This window comes from Stenella coeruleoalba (genome assembly GCF_951394435.1).
Source record: "Stenella coeruleoalba genome assembly, chromosome: 1".
In the NCBI taxonomy this organism is placed as follows: domain Eukaryota; kingdom Metazoa; phylum Chordata; class Mammalia; order Artiodactyla; family Delphinidae; genus Stenella; species Stenella coeruleoalba.
In genome coordinates this window covers 100,776,434-100,797,269 of record NC_137169.1, presented here as the reverse complement: position 1 = coordinate 100,797,269, position 20,836 = coordinate 100,776,434, and the positions used below count along the sequence as shown (strand labels likewise).

General features: G+C 36.5%; 1 protein-coding gene across 2 annotated transcripts in view; it reads right to left on the bottom strand.

Moving 5' to 3' along the window:
* Nucleotides 1-20,836, bottom strand: part of SYCP1 (synaptonemal complex protein 1) — a 160,434-nt gene that overhangs the window by 75,566 nt on the left and 64,032 nt on the right. For both annotated transcript variants that reach the window (XM_079902544.1, XM_079902545.1), the window contains exons 17-18: nucleotides 1,382-1,486; nucleotides 473-576 (exon numbers count right to left, since the gene is read on the bottom strand). In XM_079902544.1, the coding sequence (XP_079758670.1) occupies nucleotides 473-576; nucleotides 1,382-1,486 (209 nt within the window). The remainder of the gene's footprint in view (nucleotides 1-472; nucleotides 577-1,381; nucleotides 1,487-20,836) is intronic.

Sequence of the window (20,836 nt, the reverse complement as noted above, 5' to 3'; positions counted from 1 at the left end):
TCATTTCCTCCCACTTTCTCTAGAAATTAAATTTACTAAGTAGGTGAAACAACTAAATATTATGTTTGGACAATGTGAGAAATGAATTTATATTTTGTCAGTTCATCAATACAAACCTATGTAGTAATTTAGTAAAACAATCAAAATAACTAGTTACAACTACAAATGATTATTTTTATGAGGAGCTAAATAATCTCCAAGAAAAGAACATATCGCTCTTCTAATGCAGTTCTCAAGTTTGTGATATATACTCTTCTTATGTCAATAATATGTACCTCCTTTAACAATGAAATTGACACATTATTTTGATCTTTAATCAGAAATAAAACACAACTTTAAGCCTATTCAAAAAAATATTACACATAATTTACTAATTTAGTATTACCTACTTCGGAAAGTAGTTAATACTTTACAGTATTACAGAAAGCTTAGGAATTGAATACATAAGCTACTTTATAGATAGAAAACATACTTCTCATTTTCAAGCTCAGTTTTCAGCTCTTTAACCTGTTTTGAATAATGCTGTTCACTTGTTGCAATGGCAGTTAACTGTATTTCCAAATCATGTACTTTTTTCTGGAAAATAAACATGTATTATCACAGCAAATGTTTTTACAGTTTTCTCACTTAAGAAGTATGGTCACTCCATGTAAGCAAGTTATATCTTTGGCAAAAATATGTCAAATTTTTAAAATTTAAATTGATTTAATGCCATAGTCATTATAATTTTAAAACAATGAGCAATGACAAATGCAATACTATAAGTAAATTCCATCTTGATATTCTGAAGCTCAAGCAGTAAAATTATATTTACATATTATAAAATACTATTGTCAATTTTATACTACCAAGTAATTAATTTCAATTAAAATGTCACATTTTTAAGAAGAAATGCATTAGTTAATGAAATCAGGCAGTACTTGAAAAACTAAGCTGTTCTTACTATATTAGAAAGACAATTACAATGTAATACTGTAATAGACTGAAAATATACTTTTTAAAAATAAAAGACATTCTAAAATTATAACATGAGCACTATAAAAATTACTATAAGCTAAGAACTTAATAAAGGCTAAAATTTAAATGTATCAATTAAGAAATACTCAAGACATCAAGAAATGTAATTGTTATAAGCCATGGCATTATGTATACTATTGGTATCTAAAATGTTGACCTTTCTCTTCCTCATTATAATATGCAGGTTCTCTAAATGTGCTTTAAATCAATTGTTAGCATACTAAATGTAGCAGGAACACATCTTCCAGAGGAATTTTGTGAAGCAATCTTGCACAAATCTAACAGCCACACCATAATCTACAATGTAAATCTGTATCCTACTAACAAAACACTTGAAAAAAAAATGTATCCTTTTTAAACAAACCTCTCTGGTTTTGAGAAGCCCTGTTAGTTCTTGTTCTGCTCCTTTTAATTCTTCAGCAATCTTCTCAAATTGTTTCTTCTCATCTAAAAGCTTTTGGTTTTCTGCCTATTTAAGGACATTAACAAATCATGACAATCAAAGCACACACACATTCAAGATAATCAAGCTGCTCAAACAGAGTTGTGAAGAGAATTATGAATTTCTCTTTGGCTCAAATTTTTAAAAAAGAGAAAACAAGTCATTAAGTAAATTCCCAAACTAAATATGATAACAGAGGATTTAATGGGCAGAGCCCTGGAATTTTTTATTTAAAAAAAATAAGTCATACAGGTCACTGAATTCAAACCTCACCTTATGCATAAATCACTTTAATTTATTAGCACTTATTACTTAACTCACTATTCTATCAACCCAGTTTGTACTTACATTTTACTAAAATGCTCTTCCTGTAACTTTCATGCAATGGTCATTGTTCTGTGTTCCTTAATCACAAAGTCTAATTCCTCTTTTCACATGATAGCTGAGAAATATTTGAAGAGCTATCATCACTCCTAAACTTTTCTCTTAGCTATTCTAAAATTTCTAATTATTTTTATTATATATTCCTATGGAATGGTTTTATATTGCCTCATTCCTTCAGGATGGGCTCACTTTGTCAACATACCATTCTAAATGAGGTGTCAAGAATTTAATTCAATGTTCTAGACAACCATGGGTCAGCAAACTACAGCTCACAGATCAAACCCAGCCACTGCCTGTTTTTAATAATTCTTTACCATAATATAGCCAACCTAGTTGTTTATGTATTATCTATGCCTGTCTTGCCCTGTAACAGCAAAGTTGAATACCTGCAGCAGAGACCATATGGCCCGCAAAGCCTAAAAACTTACTATTGGCCTTTCACATAAAAATTTTGTCAACCTCTGCTCTAGACAAGTCCTATACAACAAAACTTCCTGCAACAATAGGAACATTTTCCATCCTGTCCAATATGGTAGCTATTAGTCCTTCAAATGTGCGCCACTGGAGCTTAGAAACTGACTTGTTAATTTGATTTATTTTAATTAATTTAAATATAACACATTTGGCCAGTGGCTACCATACTGGTTAGCATAGCTCTAGCTACTGAGCAAAACAAACTATAATCTAACCATTAACTCTTTAGTTATGAGTGCTTAATTTCTATTACTTCTTCCTGTTATCCAACAGAGCATAAGATTATGAATTCAATTTTTATTTTGTTTACTTAAGCATGAGATTATAATAATTTTATTAAAGCCTTGCCAATAAGAGGTCTGAGATTAAAAACTATAAAATCCACTAATTGCAGTTATAGAGTTTGAATTTTACCTATAAGCAATGTACAGCTATTGAAAGTTTTGATATAGCAATATAACATGATCATATTTGTGATTTAAAAAAGATAACTATAGAAATAGTACATAGGAAGACCCAATTATAATCAGGTATATATCTATACCTATATAGATATGTACAAATATCTACAAATATAAAGACTCAAAGATATGCCATGTAAACAATAAACATAAGAAAACTAATGGCCATAATAATATCAGTTAAAACAGACTTCAAAATGAGACAGTATTATCAGAGATAAAGACAGGCATTCAATCATGATCAAAGAGTCAATGCAGCTGGAAGATATAATAGTTATATATAAATGTAAAACATTTAACCGAAATTCAAAATACACAAGGCAAACATTGACAGAATTAGAGAGAAACAGACAATTACAAAATCAAAGTAAGAGATTTTAATACCCATCTTTCAGTAAACAATAGAACTGGACAAAAATCAATCAAAACCAAAAGAGTTTTCACAATACCATCAACCAACTGTACCTAATTGACATTTATAGAACATTCCACCTAACAATAGCAGAGGAAATATTCTTTTCAAGTGCACATGGAGCATTCACTCAGATATACGAGATCATGATTTCTAAAACAAACCATAACAAATTTAAGTAATAATATAGATATACGAGATCATGATTTCTAAAACAAACCATAACAAATTTAAGTAATAAAGTATATTATTTGACCATAATGGAATTATGGTCAAGCTAAAAATGAATAACAGAAATGTAACAGCAAAATCTCCAAATACACAGAAATTAAATAACAGACTTATAAATAACCCCAGGGTCAAAGAATAACTCTCAAGAGAAATCAGAAAATAAATGAAAATGAAAATACAACATATCAAACTTTGTGGGCTAAAGCTAAAGAGGTGATTAGAGGAAATTTATAATATTAAATGTTTACATTAGAAAAGTCTCAAAAGAGCAATCTAAGTTTCCACCTTAAAAACATAGAAAAAGAGCAAATACACACAAAGCAAACAGAAGGAAGGAAAAAAGAGAAGAAATCAGTGAGATTGAAAATCAAAAACCAACAGAGAAAATCAATGAAATAGAAAGCTGGTTATTTGAAAAGATTGATAAAGTAATAAAACTCTATCAAGACTGACAAAGAAAACAAGACCACAAGACAACCCTCAGAATGGAAGAAAATATTTGCAAATGAAGCAACTGACAAAGGATTAATCTCCAAAATTTACAAGCAGCTCATGCAGCTAAATAACAAAAAACCAATAAACCCAATCCAAAAATTGGCAGAAGACCTAAATAGACATTTCTCCAAAGAAGATATACAGATTGCCAACAAACACATGAAAGAATGCTAATCATCATTAATCATTAGAGAAATGCAAATCAAAACTACAATGAGATATCATCTCACACCAGTCAGAATGGCCATCATCAAAAAATCTAGAAATAATAAATGCTGGAGAGCGTGTGGAGAAAAGGGAACACTCTTGCACTGTTGGTGGGAATGCAAGTTAATACAGCCACTATGGAGAACGGTATGGAGGTTCCTTAAAAAACTAAAAATAGAATTACCATACAACCCAGCAATCCCACTACTGGGCATATACCCTGAGAAAACCATAATTCAAAAAGAGTCATGTACCAAAATGTTCATTGCAGCTCCATTTACAATAGCCAGGAGATAGAAGCAACCTAAGTGTCCATCGTTGGATGAATGGATAAAGAAGATGTGGCACATATATACAATGGAATATTACTCAGCCATAAAAAGAAATGAAATTGAGTTATTTGTAGTGAGGTGGATGGACCTAGAGTCTGTCATAGAGTGAAGTAAGTCAGAAAGAGAAAAACAAATACCGTATGCTAACACATATATATGGAATGTAAGAAAAAAAATAGGTCATGAAGAACCTGGGGTAAGATGGGAATAACGACACAGACCTACTAAAGAATGGACTTAAGGATATGGGGAGGGGGAAGGGTAAGCTGTGACAAAGTGAGAGAGTGGCATGGACATATATACACTACCAAACATAAAATAGATAGCTAGTGGGAAGCAGCTGCATGGCACAGGGAGATCAGCTCGGTGGTTTGTGACCACCTAGAGGGGTGGGATAGGAAGGGTGAGAGGGAGAGAGATGCAAGAGGGAAGAGATATGGGAACATATGTATATGTATAACTGATTCACTTTGTTATAAAGCAGAAACTAACACACCATTGTAAAGCAATCATACTCCAATAAAGATGTTAAAAATAAAATGACTGACAAAGAAAAAAGAGAGAAGACATAAATCACCAATATCAGCAATGAAAATAAGGGTAACACTACAGACTCCAAAGACATTAAAAAAATAATTGCAGGGAGTGCTACTAACAACTCCATGCACAGATAGTTGACAAAGTTAATGAAATGGGTTAATTCCTTAAAAACCACAAACTACCAAAATCACCCAAGATAAAGCAAGTAACTTGAATAATGCTATAGAAAAAATAAATAAAATTCATAGTTAAAAATCTTGCCAAAAAGCAATCTCTAGGTCCACATGATTTCTCTGGAGAATTCTACCAAACATTTAAAAAAGAAATAATACTAATTCTATATAATCTCTTCCAGAAAATGGAAATGAAAGAAATGATTCCCAACTCATTTTATGAGGCCAGCATTAGCCTGGTTCCAAAACCAGTGAAAGACAGTCCAAGAAAACTATAGGCCAATAACTCTCATGAACACGAAAACAAAAATCCTCAACAAAATATTAACAAAAAAATTCAACAATACAGAAAAAGAATAATACAGGCATATCTCAGAGATATTATGGGTTCATTACAGAATACTGCAATAAAGCAAATATCACAATAAAGCAAGGAACAGGAACTTTCTGTGCACATAAAAGTTATGTTTACACTATTCTTAGTTTACTAAGTGTTCAATAGCATTATGTCTAAAAACAACAATGTACATACTTTAATTTAAAAATACTTCGGAACTTCCCTGATGGAGCAGTGGTTAAGAATCCACCTGCCAAAGCAGGCGACATGGGTTCAAGCCCTGGTCCGGGAACATCCCACATGCCATGGAGCAACTAAGCCCGTATGCCACAACTACTGAGCCTGTGCTCTAGAGCTCATGAGCCACAACTACTGAGCCCACTTGCCACAACTACAGAAACCCACACACCTAGAGCCCATGCTCTGCCACAAGAGAAGCCACCTCAATGAGAAGCCCGTGCACCACAACAAAGAGTAGCCCCACTCGCTGCAACTAGAGAAAGCCCGTGCACAGCAATGAAGACACAATGCAGCCAAAAAGAAAGAAATAAATAAAGTTTTTTTAAAATACTTCATTGCTAAATAAACCCAGACACCTACGGTCAATTAACCTTTGACTAAGGAGGCAAGAATATACAACGCGAAAAGTCTCTTCAGCAAGTGGTGTTGGGAATGTTGGACAGCTGCATGTAAATCAGTGAAGTTAGTATGCTAACACATATATATGGAATTTATGAAAAAAATATATCATGAAGAATGTAGGGGTAAGACAGAAATAAAGACACAGACCTACTAGAGAATGGACTTGAGGATATGGGGAGGGGGAAGGGTAAGCTGTGACAAAGCCAGAGAGTGGCATGGACATATATACACTACCAAACATAAAATAGATAGCTAGTGGGAAGCAGCCGCATAGCACAGGGAGATAGCTCGGTGCTTTGTGACCACCTAGAGGGGTGGCATAGGGAGGGTAGGAGGGAGGGAGACATAAGAGGGAAGAGATATGGGAACATAGGTATATGTATAACTGATTCACTTTGTTATAAAGCAGAAACTAACACACCATTGTAAAGCAATTATACTCCAATAAAGATGTTAAAAAAATAAAAAAGAATACACCCTCTCACCACACTCAAAAATAAACTCAAAATGGCTTAAAGACTTAAACATAAGACATGACACCACAAAACTCCTATAACAGATCACAGGCAAAACATTCTCTGACATAAATCATACCAATTTTTTCTTAGGTCAGTCTCCCAAGGCAATAGAAACGAAAACAAAAATAAATAAGTGGGACCTAATCAAACTTACAAGCTTTTGCACAGCAAAGGAAACCATAAACAAAACAAAAAGACAACCTACAGAATTGGAAAAAATAATTGCAAACGATGTGACCAACAAGGGCTTAATTTCCAAAATATACAAACAGCTCATACAACAACAATAAAGAAACAAACAACCCAATCGAAAAATGGGCAGAAGACCTAAAGAGACATTTCTCCAAAGAAGATATACAGATGGCCAATAGACACATGAAAAGATGATCAACATCGCTAATTATTAGAGAAATACAAATCAAAGCTATAATGAGGTACCACCTCACGCCAGTCAGAATGGCATCATTAAAAAGTCTACAGATAACAAATGCTGGAGAGAATGTGGAGAAAAGGGAGCCCTCCTACACTGTTGGTGGGAATATAAGTTGGTGCAGCCACTGTGGAAAACAGTATGGAGGTTTTCTCAGAAAACTAAAAATAGAATTACCATAGGATCCAGCAATCCCACTCCTGGGCATCTATCCAGACAAAACTATAATTCAAAAAGATATATGTACCCCTATGTTCATAGCAGCATTATTCACAATAGCCAAGACATGGAAACAACCTAAATGTCCATCGACAGATAGATGGATAAAGAAGATGTGGTACATATATACAATGGAATACTACTCAGGCATAAAACCAAACAAAATAATGCCATTTGCAGCAACATGGATGAACCTAGCGATTACCATACGAAGTGAAGTAAGTCAGAAAGAGAAAGACAAATACCATATGATATCACTTATATATGGAATCTAAAATATGACACCAATGAACCTACCTAAGAAACAAAAACGGAGTCATGGATATAGAGAATAGACTGGTGGTTGCCAGGGGTAGGTGGGTGGGAGAGGGAAAAAAAAATACTTCATTGCTAAAAAAATGCTAACCATCATTACATTATTTGTAATCTTTCTGCACTAGTAACAAAGATCACTGATCACAGATCACTGTAAAAAATATAATAATAATGAAAAAGTTTGAAATACCATGAGAATTACCAAAAAGTGACACCAAGACACAGAGTGAGCAACTGCTGTTGGAAAAATAGTGCCAATATACTTGCTTGAGGCAGCGTTGCCACAAACCTTCAATTTACAGAAAATGCAATTATCTGCAGTGAAGTGCAATAAAACAAAGTATGCCTATACACCACACCAAGTGAGATTTTTCCCAGGAATACAAGGCTAGTTCAATGTTTGGAAATTAATCAATGTAAAACACCATATTAATAGTCTAAAGAACAAAAACCACATGATCATATCAAATGACACGTAAAAATAATTTGACAAAATTCAACACAGATTCATAGTAAAAATTCTCAACAAACTAGGAATACATGGGAAAGTCAACAAAAAACCTATAATTAACATCATAGTTAATAGTTAAACACTAAATGTTTTTCCCTTAAGATCAGGACATCAAAGATGTACACAATCATCACTCCTATTCAATATCATATTGGAAGTATGGAAGAATAAAAAAATACACAAAATAATTCATCTTTAATAAATAAATAAATATTTTGTGGAAAAGGTTGGGGGTGTGGCCAAGATGGCACAGTAGGAAGACCTTGTGCTCACCTCCCCCTATCAGCATACCAGAATTAAACTATTTACACAGAAACTGTTGATGAGAAAGACCAGAAGACTAGAGAAAAGTGCTTCTACAACTAAAGAAATAAAAAAGGAACCACAATGAGATGGGTAGGAGGGGCAGATATGTGGTATAGTCAAGACCCATACCCCCAGGGTGGGCAACCCACAACAGAAGAATAATTGAAATTGCAGAGATTCTCCCCGAAGAGCACGGAGTCCAAGTCCCACACTGGGCTCCCAGGCTAGGGTCCCTGCACCAGAAGATGAGTCCCCGAAACATCTGCCTTTGAAGGCCAGTGGGATTTACTTTCAGGAGAGCCAAACGGCTATGGGAAATCGAGATTCCACTTTTGAAGAGTGCACACAAAATCTCACATGCTCTGGGACCCAGGGAAAGAAACAGTAATTTGAAAGGAGCCTGCGTCAGACCCACCTGCTGACACCAGAGAGCCTCCTAGAGAGGCATGAGGCAAGTGGAGCCCACCCTGGGAACACAGACACTGGCAGCAGCCAATTTTTGGAGCTCGTTCTACTACGAGGACACTTGTGCTGGCAAGCAACATTCTGGAATTCTCCCCCTCTAGCTTATTAGTGCCAAGACCCAGTCTGCCTCAACAGCCTGAAGACTCTAATACTGGGAACCTCAAGCCAAGCAACTAGCCAGATACAGCCCCAACCACCAACAGGCCAACTTCCTTAAGAGCCCCAAAGCCCACAGCCAACCCAAGACATGGTCCTATCCACGAGAAGGCAAAGGACTCGGCCCCACACATCACTGCACCAGCACCAGCCCTGGAACCACCAGGGCCCTACAATCAGAGATCTCAGGAACCAGCTCTACCCACCAGTGAGCCAGCACAAACACGAGGACCCAGCCTCACCCACCAGTTGGTGAGCACAAACCCCAGGATCCCTTGGGCTCCCACCCTTCCCACCAGTGGATGAACAACAGGCACAGGACCACTGCAGCCACACAGCCTGCCTTGTCAAAAAACAGTCCATGTACCAGGAGTCTGGCACCAGTCTCAGGACCCCCAGGCCCTGAACCTTCCCACCTGCAGGCCAATACCAGTTCTGAGATGCCTTGGACCCCCTCAGCCAGCCATCCAATTATCCAGCCCCACCAACCTTCAGGCTGACAACAGCTCTGGGATACCCCGGACCCCAGAGCCAGTAGTGTCAGGAATCAGCCATGCCCACCAGCAGGCCGATACTAGATGCAAGACCCCAGCAATACAACTACTCATCCCAGAACCCAGCTCTGCCCACCCGTAGGTCAGCACTAGCCCTAGGATCTCCTGAGGCTCCACAGCCAGCCACCTTGTGACCCAGCCCCACCCATCAGTGGGCAGCAGCCTCCACACAAGGCAGGGCCTGGCAACCAACTGGACCGGGGCCACCCACACCTGTAAGACCACCCAAAGTAGGCAGCCCACCACAACAGAAGGAAAAACATGGCCCACATAGGGGGCACCCCTAAAGCATATAGTTCTGATGACCAGAGGAAAATATGTGGCTGGGACACATAGGATGTCTCCTATAAAGGGCCACATCTCAAAGGTCAGGAAATATAACCAACCTTCTAAATACATAGAAATAAAAACAGCAAATTAGGCAAAATGAGGCAACAGAGGAATATGTTCTAAATGTAGGAACAACAAAGTGAAGTGGAGATAAGAATCTACCCAAAAGAGTTCAGGGTAATGATTGAAAAATGCTCAAAGAACATGGGAGAAAATTGGATGAACAGGGGGGAAGTTAGAAGTTTTTAACAAAAAGTTAGAAAATATAAAGAAGACCCAAACAGAGATGAAGAATACAATAACTGAAATTTAAAAAATACACTAGAAGAAATCAACAGTAGATTAGACAATACAGAGGAATGGATCAGTGAGCTGGAAGACAGAGTAGTGGAAATTACTGAAGATGAACAGAAAAAAGAATAAGAAGAAATGAGGACAGTTTAAGAGACTTCCATGACAACATCAAGAGTATTAACATCTGCATTATAGAGGGCCCAGAAGAACAGAGAGAGAAAAGGCCAGAGGACATATTTGAAGACATAATAGCAGAAAACTTCCCTAATCTGGGAAAGGAAACAGACATCAAAGTTCAGAAAGAACAAAGAGTCCCAAACAGGGCCACACCAAGACACACTGTAACTTAAATAGCAAAAATTAAAGATAAAGAGAGAATATTAACAGCAGCAATGGAAAAGAAGTTATGCACATGAGAACTCCCAAAAGGCTATCAGCTGACTTTTCTGCAGAAACTCCACAGCCCAGAAGGGAGTGGCATGATATATTTAAAGTGGTGAAAGGGAAAAACTTAACAACCAAGAATACTCTACCTGGCAAGGCTTTCACTCAGATTTGATAAAGAGATCAAAAGTTTTACAGAAAAGAAAAGCTAAAAGAGTTCAGCACCACCAAACCAGCTCATGTACAAAGCTAGTAGAAAGGTTAAAAGACAAAAGTAATAAAATCAACTTTATCTGCCATAAGTAGCTAAGGGATACACAAAACAAAAAGATGAAAAGTATGATGTCAAAAATAGTAATAATGGGGAGAAGGGAGTAAAAATGCAGGGTTGTTAAAATCCATTTGAACTTAAGACATTAAAAACTTAATCAGATAGATAGTTAGATAGATAGACTGCTGTATATAAACCTCATAGTAACCACAAGTCAAAAATCTATTATAGATACATACACACAAAATAGAAACGAACCCAAACATAACACTAAAGATAGCCATCAAATCACAAACGAAGAGAGCAAAAAAGAACTACAAAAACAACTCAAGGAGGGGACCAAGATGGTGGAGTAGGAGGATATGGAACTTACCTTTCCCCACAAATACGTTAAAAATACATCTATACATGGAACAATTCTCATGGAAAACTGGAAACTGACAGAGGAACTCCTATACAACCAAGGATGCAAGAAAGATTCCCATGTAATCAGGTAGGACAGGAAGAAAAGCATCAAGTTGGGATCTGTGCCCCTGGGAGGGGACTAAGAAGAAAAGGGAAATTGCATGGGGGGACACTCACTGTGGGGAGTAAGTGGGTTGAGCCACAGACTGGGCATCCCAGTCCTGAGGTATTACATAGAGGAGACAAGCCCCTTTGGCTATTTGGAGAACTGCTGGGACAGAGAGAAAGGCTGGAGGTGTCTAGACTCTACTTGTGAGGAGTGAGTGGGTGCTGGCTTGCCACCAGGCAGGGCAGGGAGAGGTCTGCCCTAGAGGCTAGCACCTTGAGCACTCCCCAGTCCAAGCTGAGTGAACACCTTGGCCCCACTCACTCCATGCAACATCTTGGCACTGGATCTAGGAAAGCCAGGTCCTGGGAAAAGACTCGATCTAGGAATGCAGAGGCGGCCCAAGAGCCTGGGGTGTGGTCCAGGTAGGGTGGCGGCAGCCATTGTTGGTGCTTACTCAAACAATGCCACAGAAGTAGCCCAGGCTTCTGATGGCAGCACAGCCACTTCAATTCCTGCAACCATAACGTCACGATCTCCAGTGTCAATCAAGTTAATGCTCCGGCCCTGCCCACTCCATGCCATAACCTTGCACTAGATCTGGGAAAATGACAACAGGGGAAAAGACGTGACCTTGGGCTGAGTGAGTGGAGCCACAGACACATATGCAGGTAGCGGACTGGACCTCTGTTAGCCCACGAGCCCCACTTTCTATACAGCATTCCCCTCCTTTGGGGCAAAGGATCCAGCACGAGGAGAAGGAAAAAATACACACTTAAGGGAACACAGCCAGTTCTATCCCAACCCTCAGGGCATCCACTCCTACAACTTAGGAACTGAAAGGGTGGGGATTGCCACTGAGCAGAGAAGAAGTCACACCTCACACCCTGTGCAGGCTTTAGCTCCTCAAACACCAGCCACATACCCTATCAAGGTGATAGTGGCCGGCACACCCTGGGGAAAGATGTGACTGGTCTCCACACCAAATCCAGCCCTTACACTAAAAACACTGGGCACATGCAGTCTACACAGGAATGCTCCCACATAAAAACACCCCTTCAAGACCACAGCAGATAACTGTTTCACCTAAATTCATAGAGACAGAAAAAGTTAAGTAAAATGAAAAGGCAGAGGAACAACTCATAATTGAAAGAGCAAGAGAAATTCCCTGAAAAATAATGAAACAGAGATAATCAGTACAACACACAAGTTCAAAACGTTGGTAATGAAAACACTAAATTAAGAAAGAGAATAGATCTAAACATTTTAACAAGGAACTAGAAATTATACAGAAGATCTAATCAAAAATAGAACATTCAATTTCTGATAAAAGGCACTCTAGAGGTAATGACTCACAGACTAAATGACACAAAAGAATTCATAAGCGATCTGGAAGGTAGAAAAATGTAAATCACCCAATCAGAACGGCAGACAAAGATAAATGAAAATTAATGGTGAAAGCAACATACAAGGTCTATGGGATAATATAAAACATGTCAACTTCCACATTATAGGGGTCCCAGAAGGGAGAAGAGAGAGAGAAAAAGGTCGAAAATGTACTTGATGAAATTACAGCTGAAAACTTCCCTAACCTAAAGAAGGAAACAGATATTCAGGTACAGGAAGCACAGACAGTCCCAAACAAGATAAACCCAAACAGACACACACCAAGATATGTCATAATTAAAACAGCAAAAGTTAAAGAGAATTCTAAAGGCAGCAAGAGAAAAAGAGAGTCACGTATAAAGGAACCCGCATAAGGTTATCAGCCAATTTTTCTACACTAACATTGCAGACCAAAAGGGACTGGCATGATACATTCAAAGTCATGAAAAGGAAAAACCTGCAAACTAGGATACTCTACTCAGCAAGACTATCATTTACAATATAAGAGATAAAGAATTTCACAGACAAGCGAAACTAGAAGAATTCAGCAATACTAAACCTATCCTAAAAGAAATGTTGAAGGAACTTCTCTAAATGAAAAAGAAGTAAGAATCTACAGGAAAGGGAAAATCCCAACAGGAAAGGCAGATAAATAACAAGGATTGAAGATCACTTAAATGAGCTAGTACACACATTAAAAAACAAACAACAATTGTAAAAGCAACTATAACTACAATAAACAGTAAAGGGATAAGCATGAAAATGTAAAATAGGACATCAAAATCACAAAATTGGGGGGAGGGGAGTAAAAAAATGTAGATCTTTTAGAATGTGCTTGAACTTAAATAACTATCAGTTTAAAGCAATAGATATGATTATGGTCAACATAGATGAACCCCATGGTAACCACAAATCGAAAACCTACAATAGATACACACACAAAAAAAAGAGAGAGAAACATAAGAATATTACAAAAGAAAATCATCAAACCACAGTGGGAAAAACAAAAAGAAGAAATAAAAAAGAAGAACTACAAAAACAACTGGAAAACAAGGGAAAAAATAACAATAAGTACATGCATATAAATAATTACGCTCAATTTTAATAGACTAAATGCTCCCATCAAAATATATGGTGGGTGATTGGACTAAAAAAAACAAGAGCCTTCAATATGCTAACTACAAGAGATTCACTTCAGAGTGAAATACACAGACTGAAAGTAAGCAGATGGAAAAAGATTTCATGCAAACAGAAACAAGAAAGTGGGGGTAGCAATACTCATATCAGACCAAATATGTTTTAAAACAAAGGCTATAACAAAAGATAAAGAAGAGCATCATACAATGATAAAGGTATCAATACAAGAAGAGGATTTTACACTCGCTAACATATACGCACCCAATACAGGAGCACTAAACATTTAAATACTAACATACATAAAGGGAGAAACTGAAAATAATACAATGATAATAGGAGATTTTAACACTCGACTGACATCAATGGACAGATCATCCAGACAGAAAATCAATAAGGCAACAGAGGTCCTGTATGACACAATAGACCAGTTGGACTTAATTGCTATGTACAGGATGCTACACCCCCAAAAAAGCAGAATACACATTCTTTTCAAGTTGACATAGAACATTCTCCAGGATAGATCACATACTACATCACAAAACAAGCCTCAACAAATTTAGGAGGACAGAAATTTTATCAAGCATCTTTTCCAATAATTGTATGAAACTAGAAATCAACTACAGAAAGAAAAATGGGAAAAGAACAACCATGTGGCAACTGAACAACATGCTACTAAAAAGAAATGGGTCACCAATGAAATCAAAGGGAAAATCAAAATACCTTGAGGAAAATGAAAACACAACGTTCCAAAATCTATAGGATGCAGCAAAAGCAGTTCTAAGAGAGAGGTTTATAGTGATACAGGCCTTCCTCAAGAAACAAAGAAAATCACAAACAACCTAGCCTATCACCTAAAAGAATTAGAAGAAGAAAAACAAAGACAAAAGTCAGCAGACGGAAGGAAACAATAAAGATCAGAGAGGAAATAAATAAGAGACCAAAAAAAAAGAAAATATCAATAAAAACAAGAGCTGATTTTTTGACAAAATTGATAAACCTTCAGCGAGACTCACCAAGAAGATAAAAAAGAGGACCCAAACAAACAACATAAGAAATGAAAGAGGAAAAATAACAGCCAATACCACAGAGATACAAAAAGTCATGAGAATATTATCAGCAATTATATGCCAATAAACTGAAGAACCTAGAAGAAATGGACACATTCCTAGAAACATACAGCCTGCCAGGACTGAGTCAAGAAGAAACAGACAATTGAAACAGACTGCTCACTAAAAGCGAAATTGAATCTGTAATAAAACTCCCAGCAAACAAAAGTCCAGAACAGGATAAATTCACAGGATAATTCTACTAAACATATAGAGAAGAGCTAAGACCTATTCTTCTCAAACTATTCCCCCAAATTGAAGAGGAAACACTCCCAAATTCGTTCCACAGGGCCACTGTTACCCTGATACCAAAATCAGACAAAGACACTACAAAAAAAGAAAATGTATTTTATGAATATATATGTAAAAATCCTCAGCAAAGTATTAGCAAACCAAATTCAACAATACATAAAAAGATCATGTACTATGATCAAGTTGGATTTATTCCAGGGCCACAAGGCTGGTTCAACATATGCAAGTCAATCAATGTGATACACCACATTAACAGAAGGAAAGACAAAAAACCCCATGATCATTCCAACAGATGCAGAAAAAAATGTTTAACAAAATTCATCATCCATTCACAATAAAAGCTCTCATCAAAGTTGGTACAGAGTAAACATATCTCAATATAATAAAGGCCATTTATGGAAAACCCACAGCCAAAGTAATATTCAACAGTGAAAAGCTGAAAGACTTCCCACCAAATTCAGGAACTAGACAAGAATGCTCACTCTCACCACATCTATTTAACATAGTATTGAAAGTCCTACTCACAGCAATCAGACAAGAAGGAAAAACAAGTATCAAAATTGGAAGGAAAGGGGTAAAACTGTTACTGTTTGCAGATTACATGATACTCTATACAAAGTACCCTAAAGCCTCCACCCAAAAACTATTAGAACTAAGAGATGAATTCAACAAGATTGTAGAATACAAGATTAAGCTGTACTAAAGATGCTACCAAAAAACTACTTGAGCTCATCAATGAATTTGGTGAAGTTGCAGGACAAAAAATTAATACACAGAAATCTGTTGCATTTCTATACACTAATAATAAAATATCAAAAAGAGAGAGCAAAAAAAAATCCCATTTAAAATTTCATCAGAAAAATAAAATACCTAAGAATAACCTTAAACAAGGAGGTGAAAACTCTGCAAACTATAAAACACTGATGAAGGAAATAGGAGATGATTCAAAGAAATGGAAAGATATCCTGTGCTCCTGGATTGGAATAATTAATATTATTAATATGGCCATACCACCCAAAGCAATCTACAAATTTAATGCAATCCCTATCAAAATATCCATGACATTTTTCACAGAACTAGGACAAATAATCCTAAAATACATATAGAACCACAAAAGACCATGAGTTGCCAAAGCAATCCTGAAAATTAAAAAACAAAGCTGGAGGTATAATCCTCAGAGACTTCAGACTATACTACAAAGCTGCAGTAATCAAGGCAGTATGGTACTGGTACAAAACCAGACACAAAGATGAATAGAACAAAATAGAACCCAGAAATAAATCCGCACACCTATTGTCAATTAATCTACGACAAAGGGGGCAAGAATGTACAATGGAGAAAAGACAGTCTCTTTGGTGCTGGGAAAACTGGACAGCTACATGTAAAAGAATGAAATCAAAACATTCTCTAACACCATATATAAAAATAACACAAAATGGATTAAAAACCTAAATGTAAGACTGGAAACCATAAAACTCCTAGAGGAAAACATAGGCAGAACACTCTTTAACATAAATCATAGCAATATCTTCTTGGATCAGTCTCCTAAGGCAAAAGAAATAAAAGCAAAAATAAATAATGGGACCCTATTAAACTTAAAAGCTTTTGCACAGTAAAGGAAACCATCGACAAAACAAAAAGACAACCTACAAAATAGGAGAAAATATTCGCAAATGATATGACTGACAAGGAGGTTTTTTTTGTTTGTTTGTTTGTGGTACGCGGGCCTCTCACTGCTGTGGCCTCTCCCGTTGCAGAGCACAGGCTCCGGACGCGCAGGCTCAGCAGCCATGGATCATGGACCCAGCCACTCTGCGGCATGTGGGATCCTCCCGGACCGGGGCACAAACCCATGTCCCCTGAATCAGCAGGTGGATTCTCAACCACTGCACCACCAGGGAAGCCCAGACAAGGAGTTTTAATATTTAAAATACACAAACAGCTCATACAACTCAATATCAAAAACAACCAATCCAATCAGAAAATGGACAGAAGACTTGTAGAGATATTTTTCCAAAGAAGATACACAAATGGCAAACAGGCACATAAAAAGATGCTCAACATCACTAATTATTAGAGAAATGCAAATCAAAACCACAATTAAATATCACCTCACACCTCTGAGAATGGCTATCATCAAAAGTCTACATATAACAAACATTGGAGAGGATGTGGAGAAAAGGGAACCCTGGTACACTGTTGGTGGGAATGTAAATTGGTTCAGCCACTATGGAAAACAGTATAGAGATTCCTTTAAAAAACTTAGAACAGAATTACCATATGATGAAGCAATTCCACTCCTGGGCACATATCCAAAAAACCTAAAACACTAACTCAAAAAGATATATGCACCCCACTGTTCACAGAAGCACTATTTACAACAGCCAAGACACAGAAACATGGAAGCTACCCAACAGACAGTCATCAACAGATGACTGGATTAAGATGTATACACACACACACACACACACACACACACACAAAATGGAATATTGCTCAGCCATAAGAAAGAATGAAATACTGCCATTTGCAGCAACATGGACGGACCTAGAGAATATTATGCTTAGTAAAATAAGTCAGAGAGAGAAATACAAATACAAATACATTATATCACATGTGGAATCTAAAAAATAATACAAATGAATATATATGCAAAACAGAAACAGAATCACAGATGTAGAAAACAAACTTGTAGTTACCAAAGGGGAGAGGGAAGTGGGGAGGAGCAAATTAGGGATATGCAGTTAACAAATACAAACTACTTATAAATAAAATAGATATGCAACAAGAATATACTGTATAGAACACAGAATTACACCCAATACCTTTTGATAACCTATAATGGAATATAATCTGCAAAAAACCGAATCACTATGCTATACACCTGAAAATAACACAATATTGTAAATCAACTATAGTTCAAGAAAAAAAAGAGGAAGAAAGAAAGCTCTGACAGGTCTTACAAAACAATAAACCTGTCTAACTTTGAAAAATACAACAAAACCAATTTTAAAATGGCAATAAGAACATACCTATCAATAATTACTTTAAAAGAAATGGACTGAGGCTTCCCTGGTGGTGCAGTGGTTGAGAGTCTGCCTTCCGATGCAGGGGACACAGGTTCGTGCCCCGGTCCAGGAGGATCCCACGTGCCGCGGAGCGGCTGGGCCCGTGAGCCATGGCCGCTGAGCCTGCGCGTCCGGAGCTTGTGCTCCGCAACGGGAGAGGTCACAACAGTGAGAGGCCCGTGTACCACAAAAAAAAAAAAAAAGGACTAATGGACTAAATTCTCCCAAAAAAAGACACAGAGTGCCTGAATGGACAAAAAAACAAGATGCATATATATGCTGCTTATAAGAGACTCACTTCAGATCTAAAGACATAGACTAAAAGTGAGGGCATGGAAAAAGGTATTCCATGCAAATGTAAATCAAAAGAAAGCCAGGGTAACAATACTTATATCAAACAAAGTAAAACAAAGACTGTTACAAGAGACAAAGAAGTCCATTACATAATGATTAAGAGATTAATCAAAAGGATGATATAATAATTATAAATATATATGCACCCAACATATAGAAGTACCTAAATACATAGTGCAAACATTAACAGACATAAAGGGAGTAATTGACAGCAACACAATAATAGCAGGGAACTTTAACATCCCACTTACACCAATAGACAGATTATCCAGACAGAAAATCAATAAAGCACTGGCCTTAAATGACACATTAGACCAAAAGGACTCAATATATCTATACAGAACATTCCATCCAAAAGCAGCAGTATAGACATTCTTTTCAAGTATACATGGAACCTTTTCCAGGATAGACCACATGCTAGGCCACAAAAAAAATCAGTAAATTTAAGAAAATTCAATTCATATCAAGCATCTTTTCTGACCACAACACTATGAGACTAGAAATCAACTACAAAGAAAAAAACTACAAGGGAAAAAAACTCCCAAACATGTGAAGGCTAAACAATATGCTACTAAACAACCAATGGATCACTGAAGGAATCAAAGAATAAATCAGAAAATACATGGTGACAAATGAAAATGAAAACACAACAATCCAAAATCTAAGCAATGCAGCAAAAGCAGTTCTAAGAGGGAGGTTTATAGTGATACAAGTCTACCTCTCAGGAAACAAGAAAAATCTCAAATAAATAGCTTAATCTTACACCCAAAGGAAGTAGAAAAAGAACACACAAAACCCAAAGTCAGTGGAAGGAAGAAAATCATAAAAATCAGAACTAAATTTTTAAAAAGAGAGACTAAGAAAACAATAGAAAAGATCAACAAAACTAAGAGCTGGTTATTTGAAAAAATAGACAAAATTGATAAACCTTAGTAAGAGACTCATCAAGAGAAAAACAGGGCCCAAATCAATAAAACCAGAAATAAAAAAGGATAAATAGAACCAACACCACAGAAATACAAAGGATCATGAGAGATTACTATGAACAATTTTACACCAATAAAATGGACAGCCTAGAAGAAAAGGACAAATTCCTAGAATTGTACAATCTTCCAAGACTGAACCAGGAAGACATAGAAAGAATAAACAGACCAATTACCAGTAATGAAATTGAATCAGTAATTTAAAAAATTTCCAACAAACAAAAGTCCAGGACCAGATGGCTTCATAGGTGAATTCTACCAAACATTTAAAGGAGAATTAACACCTATCCTTCTCAAACTATTCCAAAAAACTGCAGAGGTAGGAACTCTTCCAAACTAATCCTGCCAGGTCAGTATTATCCTATTAGCAAAACCAGTCAAAGATATCACAAAAACAAAAGATTACACCCCAATATCATTGATGAACATAAATACAAAAATCCTCAACAAAATATTAGGAAACCAAATTCAACAATACATTAAAAGGATCATACACCATGATCAAGTGGGGTTTATTCCAGGGATGCAAGGATGGCTGAATATCTGCAAATTAATGTGATACACCACATTAACCAGATGAAGAATAAAAATTATATGATCATCTCAATAGATGTGGAAAAAGTTTTTGACAAAATTCAATATCCATTTATGCTAAAAACTCTCCAGAAAGTGAGTATAGAGGGAATATATCTCAACATAATAAAGGTCATATATGACAAGCCCACAGCTAACATCATACTCAACAGTCAAAAGTACTTCCTTTAAAATCAGGAACAAGACAATGATGCCAACACTTGCCACTTCTACCTAACAAAGAATTGGAAATTCTAGCCACATCTATCATACAAGAAAAAGAAATAAAAGGAATCCAAATCAGAAAGGAAGAAGTAAAATTGTCACTGTTTGCATATGACATGATACTGTAAACAGAAAATCCTAAAGACGGCACCAAAAAACTACTAGAACTCATCCATGAATTCGGTAAAGTTACAGGACACAAAATTAATACACAGAAATCTGCTGCAGTTCTATATACTAACAACAAACTAACAGAAAGAGAAATTAAGAAAGCAATCCCATTTACAATCACATCAAGGAGAATAAAATACCTATGAATAACTCTAAGTAAGGAAGTAAAA